The following is a 16,016-nucleotide window of genomic DNA, read 5'->3' as shown; positions in this document are numbered from 1 at the left end:
GATCACTCGCAGAATCCATCTTGGATGCATCGTTCGGGAAGCTCCGAAACATGTCATCTAAAGTACCGCAATGTCTGAAAACTAAGGGATTTGACTAATGTGTGTTGCCGGAAGTTACATACGGACCTGAGACGTGGTCGCTTACGATGGACCATAAAAAGGTTTAATGTCACCCATGGAACAATTGAGAGGGAGTTTCACGACGATATAAAATGACAGAAATGAGGAGATTCGTAGGAGAAACAAAGTTTTTGATGTATCTTGAAGAGTTGCTCATCTGAATTGGCTGAGGGTGGGGCATATCGCTCATGCAACTGATAGGGAGGTTATGCCTTACAATGAGCGCCTACTGGATAAAAAAGAGGCGAATTTTTAATCCAAGATTAAGTTATATGAAACAACTTTTGTAATTTAATTAGGAACACAATGAAGATAACTTAGAAAGGCGATTATTATAGACTTTCATTATTAGTTGCAAAAAAGCGTTACAATAACTTCTAGAATAAAATTCCTTATAAAAATAAAATGTGACGATCAGCCGTTCATGAGATGTATATATATTCATGAGTATATCTTTCTTACCACAAAATTTATTTTATATTTTTAATAAAGTATTTTAAAAATGTTAAAGTCATTTGAATGCATTTACGTGAAGAGTGTCTCGATGTTCGATCGTCGCTGTAGTGTTTTTTTTTTCCATTTCTGTTTAAAATTGAGCGCATAAAATCCGACTGTAGAATAAATAAATACTTTGCGTATATATTTAATATATAGACACTGTTAAAATATTAGGGTTATTCTTAATTCTATGCTTAGATTGGGTATAATAAAATTATATTTACGTAAATTTGTGAATAAATTTTAGCAATTTTTGAAAACAATGCGACATATTTTATGCTGGGCAAGATGGCTTGGAATAGCTGGCTCCAGTAAATACTATTGGAAACTGTGGGGAATGTCACTGATTCTCCTTCTAGCAGTCGTCGAAATTGGCGCCATTTGGAAAGTCGTTAAAGCGTTAGCTGGTTGGGCTGTGAATACCGCAGGACACAGTAAGTGTTTTTGACTCATTTACTAAATTCATTTTAAGGAAACAATCGGAGTGGTTTTTTTAATGGCCTCCGTTTTGGTTCTACTCTTATCATGGGCTAACAGGGTCTGGATTTACATATTTTTATTCTTTTATTTTATTTCCTCCGCAATATATTTCGTTCCTTCTCATACATCGCCTCAATTATTTTGCCTTACCTACAAAGTAAAATAATGTTAAGTTTATTGTTTATATCATTTGTTTAACAACTCACTACACTTAATTGTTATTTATAATCTTATTATCCATATCGCACTTAATTTACATTTCTATTATCAGCTATTTTATCACTCTTGTCTATTATTTTAATATATTTTTTTATCTATTGCTTTTTTATATTACCTTATCTCAGAGCTCTAGAAAGGTCTAGCAACATTCGTCTTTGTCCACCAGTAAGTCCATGTTCTCTTCCTTTCTTCTCTCTGCTAACCGAGACTGATATTCTGCTCTTATCACGCCCAATACGGGACAAAAATATTGGTTAGAAGCAGCCTTTATGTAAACTCTTTCAACGACCTTAACAAAGTCCTCTTTTCAACTCGTGGGCGAACATCCATCGTTGCGCTTGCTGGTTTGTGATTCCCACTCCAGAACCTTAAAGCCTGAGCAGCTATCAGTTCTGCACGCTATGTGGCGTATCCAATGCAACTTCAACTTGCCAATTCTCTCTACTGCTGCCCAACATATGTAAATTTATAATTTATAGTAGCTTAATTAACTTTCCAATAAATGAAAATTATTCTTATTCTATTTATTTCCTTAATTTTCGTATATATTTTTGTTAAAAATTGTGTAAAAAAAGGACTAATATATAGCTACTTCCGCTATGTAGCAGTAGTCGTGCAATAAAGTGCACCGACCGCCAGCCCGCTGATAAATGCGCATGCGGCAAATAACGCGAATTACATAACTACCACCGCTAAATTACTCAACACGTGTTTTACCCCTCCACGGGGCATCCTCAGGAGTAATATTACACCGATTAGTGCTAAACACCGAGTGACAAAGTTCACTGAGTACGCATTGTTTGCCGCATGCGCATTTAACAGCAAGCTGGCGGGCGGTGGACTTTATTGCACGACTACTGCTACATAGCGGAAGTAGCTATATATTAGTCCTTTTCTTACTTATGATGGACTTCCGCAAAGTAACGCCCTAGTTAAATATAGTGTTTCTCATAAGGTAATAATTTTAATTACTGCGACCCCAGAGGACAACGGTTAAGATAAAATTCTCAATTGCTTTACCAAGGTCATGTTATCGGAGGGGATGACGACTGATGGAGTCTTATTGGGTATAATATACATTACTCTGGTTTTGGGTCCAGTTTTCGTCGAACTAAAAGTGTAGCTATTCCGATCTACATGTAATGGCTATAATTTGTAACTGGCCAGATAAATAAATAAACTTTTTTTTTAAGGAAGTGTAACAGCCAGACTGGCAGGCGCAACGTTATACGCGAATGCTCTTTTATCTATTCTCTTAAGCTGGAAGTTGTCAACGGATTGGCAAAAGATATCCGAGTTTTGGATCATAATAGAACGCACTTTAAACGCGAGTAATGTACCCATAGATAAATATTTGGACATGAAAATGTCGGCCGTCATAAAGTTTTTCATCGTATGTGGATTCGGTAAGATTACTTTTACTTATAAAGAATAATCTACTAGATATAGACTACTTTCGAAACTACATGCATGTAAATATACGCTATATTTTTTTAACTCGATCATTTACGTATTTAATCATTTTACGGATTTTCACTGCTGGTCATGCGACCCCTCATAAATCCCTTCTTTTATGGTACATAATTATAAGCAACTCTCCCATGACAAGGCTTACTTCCACCTACAAGACACAGTATACTCCTGTCTTTTTGTTATTTACTGTGTTTTTATTTTGTTATTTATTTATTATTTGAAATTACGTTATTTAATTCTAATCATTGGCAACAGTATTAGTTATAGATGATGTTACAACCGTCAACGTCCTTCCTCTTATAAAATATAATAGAGAAATAATTAAATGATACGTTCAAATGTTATTGTGTTACCATATACACAATAAATATTTATTTATACGATAACGTATTTGCGTGTATTTTTGTGTACGTTAATGTTTTAATAGTATCTTCTTCGTTTCTTAACATATAGATTAAAATATAAAAAAACTTCGTCAATCGTAGCACTATTATTAAAATTTAATGTAATGTTTTTTTGATAGGGTTGTGTTAAAAATAATAATTTACCTATAAAAATATGAGAATATAAAATAAAATATGTAATTAACAAAAATTGTCGCGTTCTTGGAGACAAATCGGTTTACTCGAGTTTACGTCGCTTTTGCTAATTGCTAGCTAGCAATGTACAGCTAGATATGTATATCTGTACTAATAAAACGTATTTTTACACAACTACAAAAAACATTTTTTATTAAAACTATTTTTTTCTTTTTACGTCAAAAGTTATTCTGCACAACTGTACCTATTTACGAAAGTTGGTATTTATTGTTTAAAGATCTTTTGGCTTGTTTAGTACACACAGTATAGTTTGATATACTTGTTTGGATATGTTTTAGCTGAACATATACTCAGTATCGTAGCGGTCATCGATGTAAATAGACCGCCTTCTACATGGCTAGAAAGATATGTACTTATATCACACGGATTTTTATTGCAGCCAAGTAAGTATTAAATGTTTAATTGTTGTTTAATCTAAATAGAAAAATTAATATGAACTTCGCTTCCATTTTAAGCTTGTAAAGTTGTATATTTTATTCTTTATTTGTTATCATCATTATTTCTGCCATGTGGCATAGAGGCCTGTGCCTTTTAAAAGATTTCCAATAGGACTGAATGAGAGACCAGCATCCAGAGTGTTACATCTTACGTCGCACTTGGTTGCACATGGTTTTTACAATAGAACCTACATCGCCGGCCATCTATTCTGCGCTCTTTCTGGTCAGCTCACTGCCTCTACCACTTGCAAATCTGCTAAATTATATTGGTCACTATCGTTCATCTACTGATATCCTACGGAGCCACTGTGAGTTTGCAGACGATGCCCCAAAGTAGAAAGTACATTTCAGTGACTTAAATCAGTACTGATAACAACACGTTTATAAATTAAGATTTAATTTATAAAAGCAACTTAGTATATTTGGTAGAAGCCTAACCTTTGCGATTCCGATAGAGATATTTCTAGCACGTTTTTATTTTATTGTATAATTTGACAGAAAAATAAACAATAACCAGATATCAAGAAATAGACTTAATTATAAAAATGCATGAAAAATTTTTGAGGCCCTAAATAAGAACGTACTATTAGTGACAGGTAGCCACTATTTGGGTCAAAGAGAGAAAATAAAAGTATTTTACCTCAACCATGTTTACAGTGACAAAGCTTTAGGAGTCTCCTGGATTTTCTGTGCAGACCGTAACTTTTTTTAGAATACTAGTTTGTAGGATCTCTGATATCTTAAGTACTACTACTGTAAGGGTTCCCCAGTTTGAAGTGTCACTTAATACGATTTTAACTTCCCTACTCGAAATAACCCAAAAGGTTCAAGCATCGACTCGACCGGTAGCTGTTATCAGATTACTGTAATTTGAGCCTAAAATGTTTTGTTTTATTATACAAGTGTTTGAACTTAAGCACACTTCAATAATGTATAATGAAGCGGTTACTCGTTTTTTCTTTATTTTTATCCTTACATTGGTCTACAGGACCACCTGTTGTGTACTTCACGAGAAAAATGCTCATAAAAATTCTATACGATAAAAATAAGATTAAATTGAACTAGTCTATGATGGAATAAATTTAAACGGGGTTTTAATTTTTCCAATTCTAATAGAAATATATTTCATTAACTACCATATTAGGTTTAAGGCACTTTCTTCTTATTGTAGTTAATTTTGGAAGAAATGTGTATATTTATAATTGTAACGAAGCAAATAAATAAAAGATTTTTTTTTACTAAAAACTCGAAACGGATGAAATCTTTTTAAAACACAGTGTAAATATTGATATACTTGTAACATGTTTCAGGTGACTACTCCGTATCTATTGGTATCCCATTAATTATTCTGAGTATAGTTGCGACTTCACTATGGAATTTTCAAGATTTATTATTGGTTCTAATAACAATGGGACTAGCTTCGAGATATCGCAGGATAAATAAATACGTTGCTGCCGTCTGTGCTAAACATAACAAGGAGGTCGAATCTAAAGTACGAGTCTCTATTTATAGTTATGTAGTTATATTTTTATTCATTTTTTATTGCTTGATTAAAATATATATCCGAATGTTGTTACTTTGGAGGGCGCCGATAGATGGTGCTTATAGTCAATTGCCTCGCGCTTTGATTTTACACGGGTAATCGCATATAAATGCACCGCTTGATTGAAATGGGATTAGAATTCATTAGATAGATATATTAATTAAAGCCTGGATTAAATTAATAACAGATAAATTAATCAATGAAGACAACAAATATATTTTAATTTGTTTTTGATAGTACACCACTATTAATAAAATATTAATATATTTTCGACCCTCTTTCCAACTTTCATTTTAATACTATATTTGAACAGCATTGCATTTCATTTATATAGCCATATTTTTATTATTTTGTGTTTTTACTGTTTTCATTTTGTTTTTGCTTTTAATTAGATGTGCAAAATATTTTTAGTTAGAATGCTAACCTATTCGCAAATAAAGTGAATAAATAAGCAGTCACCACGTGAGAAACGTTTTCCTTGATGAAACATTAAAATGAAATAAAAATTTTAAATAAAAATTTTGAGAATAATTTCATAACATGTGGGATACATACCCGAATATATAATAAGACATGTAAAATTAACTTTAGGTTTTATATATATTACAGAAATATACTTAATTCTATAAAGAAGAGTTCATCATCATTTCTAACTATTTGGTTGAAAAAAGTCATTCTCCGACGAACTTAACAAGTCGTCTGTCTAACTCTTCTCTCTTCGTTACTTTCTTTTATCTACGTATCTCCTGAACGACAATGACATACAATTAGTTTTGCTATACAACCTTGTGAATTTTATTTATATTATAATCTCATTCGCAGACCTCTGAAACCTTGGACCTTATTACGTGGCGTAAAATCAGAGAGGCTTATGTAAAACAAGCTGCTCTAGTTCGCAAAGTAAACGACGCTGTTGGACCTCTGATTCTTTTATCCAACTCGTGCAATTTTTATTTTACTTGCCTACAATTATTTTTGGGCATCACGTGAGTCGTTTGAAACTATTTTTAAATATAACTTATTAGGAGTGCTTTAAGGCTATGAGATATTAAGTAACGGTTGCTAAGAAATCCGTGTCGGATTGGCGATCGAGTGCCTTGTCACCAAGCCGACTCAGTCCGCATATCGCGTACGTTACTCAACTTTATGTACCACGCATCATAGTCCAACTTATTTCTAATTTAAAACCGCAATATCAAGATACGCGTTTCCTTTTCTTACATTTTTAATTCTTAAATATTGACATTAATTGTTTTTACAAATTGACTTGGATCTGTTTTAAAAACCAAAAGCAACTCTACGTTTATTTGATATAAATGTAAAAACAAAAAAAGGTATAGTTAATACCATAACGGAACTGGTAGTAGATAGGTACGAAAAACTATTATATTGCATTATCCAATAACTGTTATAAGATCTTGTCTTTCTTTCCGTGTAATCAAATAGACTATGCACACTTTATTATTGTGAATAATGAATCTGTTTTACTGTGACAATTAATCCAATTATGAATTGTTAGGAAACTAATTTCCATTAGAATTTTTGTCGGTTATGTAAATGATACAGCAAGTCAATTGATTTGTACCTACTAGACATTATTACACGCTTACAAAATTATATGATGTTATCATATTGATGTTGATGAAGTATTGTAATTTGTCACTTGCGTTTTTAAACATAAGCGAACTTTGTTATGTTTACTCACTTGTGAGCTAAGTGAGCTTTTGTTTTCTAGGCAAGCGATGTCTGACACAGGTTTACAACAAATGTACTATTTATTGTCTTTCGTTTGGTTGTGTCTACGAACCACTTTGGTAGTGTTATCCGCAGCTGAGGTAAATATATTTTCTAAAGCAGCGCTGCCTTACCTCTTCGATTGTCAAACTCAAGCTTACAACTTGGAGGTAAAAATGCTTTTTTCTTATTATACTTAATAATATGCTTATACTATACCAGTTTATGTTCCTGCGCACTATGGTATTGAATGATTTTATACCTGCGTCAGTCAAGCGAGTAAGAAACCTTCTTATAGCTGTTTTACCTTCTACATTGCCATCGATTCTGAGACTCTTATTTTTTTAGCTCCTTCGTGAAATGTGAAAGAAGTGCTTGAGGACTCTATGCAAGCAAACTATGCTTTGTTTTGAGAACTTTGAGGGGACATGAATTAGTGCGTTGTCTACGGTATTCTAAGTATTCCGCGCTAAACACAAAAACAAATTTTAGTCGTCGTTATAATTCTGTAACCCTATACAACGAGTGTTCTATGCTAAGTTTGTCAGTGCTTTCAAACTAGGAAGACGTCAAAAAATGACATATCTTACAATAAAATATCAGAAAGATGTAAGGCCCATATTAATTAAAGTATCACAATAACTCGATGGACTCCGAAATTAACAGGTTCTTTTAACAATATATGGACGAGGCTTTTATTCAACAATGGATATCTTACGGCTGAAATGAGGATAAAGATGATAGGGGCAGTAGCAACTAATCATAAAGAAAATTTTGGTTCTCTCTTGCGCCTTATGTCGCAATGATAGACGCATTTTGTATAACAGTTCAAGCTGAGGTCTCCTCTCATTCTATGGCAGACTCTCCTAAGTAATTTAGGAGCACTACGGCTTCCTGATTCTATAATATAGTGGAATGTGAACACCAAACCGAGACTTCAAGCGTTGCTCCCATTTTTAAAAAGATTCAGGTTAAGCTTCATGCTAACCTATACGCAACTGTTCCCTGAAACCTGGAACCCGAGAGCTAATACTATTTCAAATAGTTCAAATAAATAACACTTGTTGTTGCTTTGGCAATTTATTTAGTTTTTAAGAAAAATAACCTGAAAATTTTGTTTTCGTTAACCATCTAGTCAATTAAATTCACAAGTTAAATCCATGATATATACACACTGCTCTACAGTTACATTAATTTAATTAATTCATATATAAACAGTGTTTGATATGAAATTAATTATACTATATTCCAGATAGAGCGACTCCAGTATCAGTTAAGTAAAGATTTTGTTGCTTTAACTGGTATGGGATTCTTCTCGCTAACCAAATCGCTATTACTACAGGTAACTAGTTTTTTTTAAACTGATTAATTGACACCTTAGAAATCAATTTGAAACGATATGTTTAACACCAAATTTATAATAAGAATCAATCTATGGTATTACGCTTAATATGTAGTAGCTTATCACTTTGATTTGAAAACGCAGGTTGCAGGATTGTTTCCCGGTAGACGTGCTTGGAATTTCTTTACGAGATCGAATCAGTAGTGAGGATATTCGTAGACAAACGAAAATTACTGACACCGTCCAGGGCATTGACTTATCACTATCGTCCTGTCAAAACCCAAAAGAAAAAAAAATATAATAGTGATCAATCTATTTATTGATCTTATGTTTTAATAACTAACATAAATATTATTAAATTTACTAATGCTATAATGTAAAAGTTCAGTAACAACATGATTACATTTTCATTGCAATTAGTAATTAAAAAATTATCCCAATGGATCGGCAAGTACAAGTGGCAGTTAGCAGGTCATTTATCCCGCAGATCTGATGGACGCTGGGGCCTCAAGGCTATGTAGGTTGATGGTCTCTACCACGTCTACCACCAAGGTAGACAGATGACCTTGTTAATGAAGACGGTAGACGGTTGTTGAAAGACGGTAGATGTAATATACTTCCAACCGGTATTTTTGTAAATATGTAAAGGCCTAAGTTCAATGTTGGGTCGTGTAGCTAAAATTTTTATAAAGTAGTGAAACATGAAATTTTAATAAATAACTCGCTATCCCGTCAGACGTACTGCTTTAAAAATTTGTTTTATGTAGGTGTCTTATAAAATAAAATTAATAATTACGAAGTACTACAGAGATGACTTTATTAATTGATTTAATATCTTAACAATGAATAACGACTTAGGCAATAAACTTTAGTAATAATATGATTGAATTTATAATGTCTTATGACATATTTGTTCCAGATATGAGGATGCAAGCAGATAAACTATCGTATTTTATTACAAACAATTCATTCTAGTCACAACGTTCGCCATTAAATCACACTTCCAGCCGATAAAACGCTTCAACAATTCGCGTAATGAATTCGTCGTGTACTAATTGCGAACGACAATTTGATTTCAGATGGCCGGCGCTGTGGTTACGTACGAACTGGTACTCATACAGTTCGACGACACAGATCATAACTCAACCAACACTACAAACACGACCGTGTTTTGAAAAAAATTCAAGCATATATTTCTTGGTGTAATAAAACAATTTATATATATATATGTATATTTTTATTATCATCATTTTTTTTTATAAAATGAATTAAAAATTGAGGATGTCTGCAAAAGAGAACCGAACAAAAGTTAACTAATGTGGCTTTGCTGGTCTGAAGTATAAGTGCGTGGGGCATATCGCTCTAGCCAAAAAGTTATTGGCGCATTGTGTTGCATTATATCTGTGAAAGTTTTTGCTGCTAGCCTGCTTACGATGTAGCTGTAAAAGCCTTAGCTCAAAATAAGTTCACGGTACGGGATTTCCTGGATTAGACACTCAGATGGAGGATCAGGCAGTATAGGCGAGGTTTTCCTGGTCGAATCAGTGTGGCTGTTCATGTAGTGAGTGTGAAGTGGAAGTATGGAGGACAGTGTGGACCACTCGACAATCTAAAGATACTGATCCTACCTCGGATCGCCCACGCTGTTCGCGGCGGCGGCGTCGAGAGACCGACGCCGTTTACATAACGGACGGTGGAGAGTGTTGTGCTTGATTTTTGAGCATCGCACGCGTTTTTTCGTGCGGTGAGCGGTAGCCACTAGAGTGGTTGAGTTTGTTTGTGGTGAGTGGGTTATAGAAATCCTGCGAAAAGATCCGTAAGGACGTTTTTAGGACGCCTTACGAGGTTTCTGAAGGAGGTGCTTGGGGAGTAGCGAGAAAAGTTCGCTTTGAGGGGGTTGGGGTGGAAAGAGGCCTTCTCGAAGTATGCTTTTGAGCATGCTTAGAAGAAATCTTGGACGGTTTCAAATTTGAGGTCACTGTGCTAATCGATGTCACGCTGAAACCACCCCGCGCCTGTTGCGAGCTGGGTAAAGTGGTTCTGTAACATCTGTAGAGATTGAAGTATGTGAACACGGGTGTCATTGGCGACCACGAGCAAAACACATCTCAGCTTATATAGATATTTTTTATTACAACAATTGTAGTAACTGGCAGTCATCGATGGCCTTCAAAGTATTAATAAATAAAAATTATCAACTCACAGTTCTAGTATCGCATGTCGATAGTTTAATGAAAAATCATTGCCTTTTAAATGTTCTTTTGCGTGTCATTCATTTTTTAATTAAATCGACTCTGTTATCTATATAACTTTTTTGCAGAATTTTATATTAATGGTAGTTTTTTTATTGCGAATGAAATTCTGTTTATTTAATATTTTTACAAAGACTTATAATACTAGTTAATAATTCCTTCGGGTTTTTTTTAATGTTAAAGTATTTAGCGGCTATAGCACGATCTGAAACTGGTTTTATAATACAAAATCTTATTAAGTGTCGCGTTTACGATTTTGGTTTTATTGTAACTGCCTCTTAAAATAAAACATATTTAAATTACGAAATTAAAACGTGGTCTTTCGCTGTGGGTCTCTTTGGCATGAATATAGTTGTTCCATGAGCCAAAGAAGGCTATTCTAATTATTTCAGCGGATTGTTTACTTGAAGTGGCAGTGGTTAGACCAGATAGCGCGAAAAAAGATAGCCGCTGGTGCCTTAAGGATCTGGAGTGAAAACCTCGGACCTTGAATAAAAAAAAATAATCTATGAGGAAAGCCTAAGCCCTGTATTGGACGTCTCACGGCTGAAATCATGTTGTTAATAATTAATTGTAGCCTGTAATTGCCATCCATTCTTATGATTTCATGTATATAATAACAAAGTTCATTAATTCCTGAAGCGGGCTGGCGGGCAGTGCATTTCATTGCACGACTACCACTGCATTTTCGGAAGTGGCTAAATATTGGTCCTTTTCTTACTTAAAATATTGTGTACTCTAGAGATGTGTTTTAGGGCTACTTTTGTTCATAATCTATATCAATGAACTACCGAAATTGACAAATCATCACTACAGAGGCAGCTTTTTTATCTAAGAACAAACACGTCTGTTATACCCCCTTACAAGTTCTGAAACGAGAGGCTTGACCTACATACTTCATACATAGGAAGGAGAGAATGACAGATGACGGATTAACGGCCTTCATAGAATACACTCAAAATTGATATGTTACTGTAATTGTATGTAAAGTGATAAAAATGTGTACTATTTTGATACTTCCTCCTTTTTAAGTTATGCAATTGAATTTAATTTTCTTTATTGTACACGCTAAAAAATATGTACATAGTTTTATTATAGTAAAGAAAAAAGTACAATGGGCAATCTTATCACACGAGTCAATTTCTTCCAGGTAACCATAGTATGAAAACAGTAAAAGTATAAATAACAGGTATTTAACGTGTACAAAACATAAATATACACAATGATACATACATAAATAAACATACATAAAATACGGTTTAATACATTTTATAAATACAATAATAAATAAAAGCTTTAAACTGACTTGGGTCGCACTTGCCCTAGCAAGAATAAAGAAATAGAAAGAACAAAAATAAATTAAATAATGAATAATCATTTGTTTAGTAACTATTTCCTAGCAATTTTTTTAAAAAAAGATAGTAACACGTTATTTAAAAAGACGTTAATCAATGTTATCAATAAAAAAAATATATATTGAACAAAAAACTATTCCGATAGTCTGTTTTCAACAATCTAACTGAAGTGTCGAACTTTCCAGTAAAGTCAATCAGAGAGACGGCTCAATTTTTTAATTAAAATGTATTATTACCTACCTTACCCTTCAATATTAAAATATCATACGACATTCGTAAATTTTAATAAAACAAGTGATGATACATAATTAGTGCAATCTATTAATATTTTAGTTGATTTAAATAAGATTGTTGAAAAGACGATGTTTAATAATAGTTGAATTCAAAAAAAAAAATAATTCCCGTGGACACACACACATTTTTATGTCGTGATTATGATGATATCTATATGACGTATCTAATGTACCTCACATTAGATAATTGTGGCAAAAACAATTTTAAATATAAGAAAGGTGATACGCAAAACAATTTTTTTTCTATATTTAATATCCCAATCAAAATCAGAAAATGATAAGTAACTTATAAGATTTATAAGTCCTTTTAAGTTATTGCACTTCGACTTTTAATCTCTTGAAAGTTATTCACCTCATAAGTATAAGTCGGAATCCTTTTTAAGTTAACCGTCTGAATTATGTTATAATAAAAATTCTGTTCTTAGTTATATTTATTAGTAATTTCTGTTAGCGTAAATTTATTACATATAACATTATTTCTTTAGTCATATATTTTTGTATCAAAAATTCGGAGATCCTCTGAAGGACCTTGCTCGAAGGTCGAAAATCGCTTGTCTCAATTGGCAGTAGGCGAAATACATCGCATGTTCAACCGTAGACCTTTTGTATTAAAAGGTCCGGTAGCTCCGTATTCTGGGTGTTGCATCTGTTGTTAGTCTTGTGAGGCTGTAACAACTTCGTCGATTTCTACCCGCTACTATACTATACTATACTATAATCGCCTCCCGGCGCGTCGGTGTGCTGTGTGGAACTCGGTGTGTTGCTATTGTCTTAGCTGCTGTTCTCCGTTGTTGGTGTTGGTGTCGGCGTCGGTGTGTCGTCTTCTTTCTTCTACCTCCTGGTAGCTGCTATTCGGTGGGTTCTCTTGCTTAGGCGTGTCTCGTCACTTTGTCCGTGACCTTCTTTTTGGGGGCCCCCTTTGGTTTTTTTGGGGGGCGAACCACGATCCGGTAAATGCGGCATGGGTGGGCCCCTGCTAGATCAACCGACATAGTTACGGCCGCGTGAAGTTGCTGGAAGCGAGCAGCGCAAGACCTGTCATCGTAGGGATCTTTTGAGAAGGCCTTGCAATGGGCGTCTATCGGGTGATAGGATGATGACGATGATTTATTACTTATTCTATGATCAAAAGTATACTCTTATTGCAAGATTAATATATTTGAAATTTCATTGGTTTGTTTGTGTTTACAATATATATAAATAAATAAATAAATAAATATATGTATATATATATATATATATATATATATGTACATATATTTAATAAATGAGATGTATATACTGCATTGAAAGTACGTCGAATCTCAAATATTCACTATTCCTTTGAGTTCTCGATATTTGTACAGGAACAATAAAGATAGAATCCTTTATAGTTCAGAGTTGGAACATCTCTTTGAACTTTCTCAATCCTTGTATTCAATGCGTTGTGTTGAGAATACGTTGTTTAAAAAGAGATTTCATGTTTTTATTTTTCCGCATCTAACGCCCGCGTGATTGGAAATAAATTTTTCTCTGCAAAATTATAATTCTGTTTTCGTTTTAAAAAAAAACATACACAGAACGTATGATAACTTACGCTATATTTAAACAAAACTTACACAAAGTCAGAAAAAAACTGGTTACTATAACAAAATTAAATCAAAAGAGTGATGTTATATCGACGTACTTATACTTATGCCACCAAAATCAATTACAGCGCTGACAGACTTATTTATCTATGGTATTTCTAATTACTTTTCTACGGCAGAGGAAACCACGAAAGAAACGCGCTTTGATAAAAAATTCAAGACCTCTCAAAGACCCGTAAATCCTAGCAATATGTGATTAGTTTTGGTCTTATCTTTAAGTGAAAGTTTTTTTTTTAGTTTAGCTTGTGTTTTATGTAAAGATGTAATCTGGAAAAGGAAAAGTAAGTGAATAACGTACATGCAAAAAATATACACTGTAAGACTACTAATTATATATTATTTTATAACTAAATATCTGGTGATTGATTACAGATGTAAAGGAGTGAAGGCATAGCTCATTTGCTGTTAATTCATTTTCAAAAATCATCATCGTAACGATAATATTATTATATAGTAAGAAAAATCATTCGCGGAATTAGTGATCGTATATATTTAAATTCATACTGTTACCTATTGATTCCTGCATACTTATTCCTAGAACCTATTGGACAGTCATATTCAAGTAGAAAAGTTAAATGAAAAGTTAAATCTTTAATATTTTTTTGCTGAAAAATGCGCTACAATTTCCTTAAAAGCCTTTTCACCTGTAACCAATCGTCCCATTTTTTTCACTCCCGTGTATTTCATTGTAAGGTTAACAAATTTTGCGTAACCTTTATTTAAACGATTGTTCATTAGCTTACCTCACCACACTCGATCGTTATTTCATCACCGCACCCGTACTTCGGACGCTACCCTTCTTTAACTACTAGATCTCACACTATAGTTAGTATCTATAGTAAAACCGCAGTCTCAATTTACACCCTACTTTGTCCTTTTATATATATAATTTAACTAAGAGAGATAACAAAAATTAATTTTACTTTTTGTTTAATAAAATATTATAATTTAAATTTATTGAAGCATTGATCACAAAATAAAATTATGTTAGAAAAAAATGTAAGATAAACCGTGTATATTGTGAAGCCATTTTTAACACTATACCCAAACAACACTGTAACCGTTTTGCGCTGTAAGCGTTTGGTAATTTCCCGTATTCTTATGTCGTCGATCCACCAAATGAACGACCTACCTACGCCATGTATACCAGCTGGTTGTCGCCACTCTAGAACCTTTTGGCCCTACGGCTAGCTGAATCAGCGATGGCCGCACTGTCACTTCAAACGAGTTATTCTTAGAGCTGGGTTAGTGACTTTAGTTTTTCTGTGGATGTCCTCATTCGTGATCTCGCGGCAAAACTCCCAGGTTTCATTACTTTCTGAGTAATCTTGAGCCTTTTTAAGACTATGTAGTGAACGACTATAACTGTAAGTGATACGCTTATACTATTCTGTGTATACTGTTAGTACTGTGTATGTTGTTCTTGTGTTGTTGTGTGTTCTGTGTATACTGTTACATTATAGTTATGTTCGCGTTATACGGGCAGAGTCGGATTAGTAATCGACTGAATCATTACTCAACCTAATCCTACACAATAACACGCTTTCTACAAACTTTATTTTAGACAAAGTTGTATCTGATAGATTCAGAATCTCTATTTAGAATCAACGTACATATCATAATTGCGTAATTTCATTTATTTTATTCGAAACGTCGAATGACCTCAATAAATCTGAATTTTGTAAAAGTATTAATAAATTCTGATTGAAATTCTAGTCTATTCCGTCAATTATCATCAAACGGCAGGAGAAAATTTCTATTGAAATTTCGGCTAAGGTATAATTTCAATTTGCAATCGACAAAGCGAGAGGGGTTTAGCTTGCAAACGAGTTCCTTAAATATTGTTGAAGGCTACGTTACCTGACTAAAATTAAAAACGACCCTATTTTAGATGTATTTTATAAATAAATTGATTTATAATTATCTACGCATATAGTATAATAATCGGCTAGTGAAGCGTAAGACGTCATTTTCATCAACATATTAACCGATAGATGCCCACTGTCCCACTAGCCCAATGCCTTCTGTCCACTGAGCCTATTC

General features: G+C 33.5%; 1 protein-coding gene across 1 annotated transcript; it reads left to right on the top strand.

The window, feature by feature from the left end:
• The first annotated feature begins 880 nt into the window (after positions 1–880).
• Positions 881–9,620, top strand: LOC137929906 (gustatory receptor for sugar taste 64f-like). Its single transcript, XM_068773035.1, has 8 exons — positions 881–1,052; positions 2,511–2,723; positions 3,668–3,772; positions 5,137–5,318; positions 6,192–6,355; positions 7,105–7,273; positions 8,356–8,445; positions 9,525–9,620. Exons 1-8 carry the CDS (start codon positions 881–883, stop codon positions 9,618–9,620), a joined length of 1,191 nt encoding a protein of 396 aa, XP_068629136.1.
• The last annotated feature ends 6,396 nt before the right edge of the window (positions 9,621–16,016 follow it).

Source organism: Battus philenor, unplaced genomic scaffold (assembly GCF_028537555.1).
Source record: "Battus philenor isolate CCGP_79_NKW_IND1 unplaced genomic scaffold, ilBatPhil1.0.hap1 SCAF_5, whole genome shotgun sequence".
Classification (NCBI taxonomy): Eukaryota; Metazoa; Arthropoda; class Insecta; order Lepidoptera; family Papilionidae; genus Battus; species Battus philenor.
This window is presented reverse-complemented; position numbering and strand designations above follow the sequence as displayed.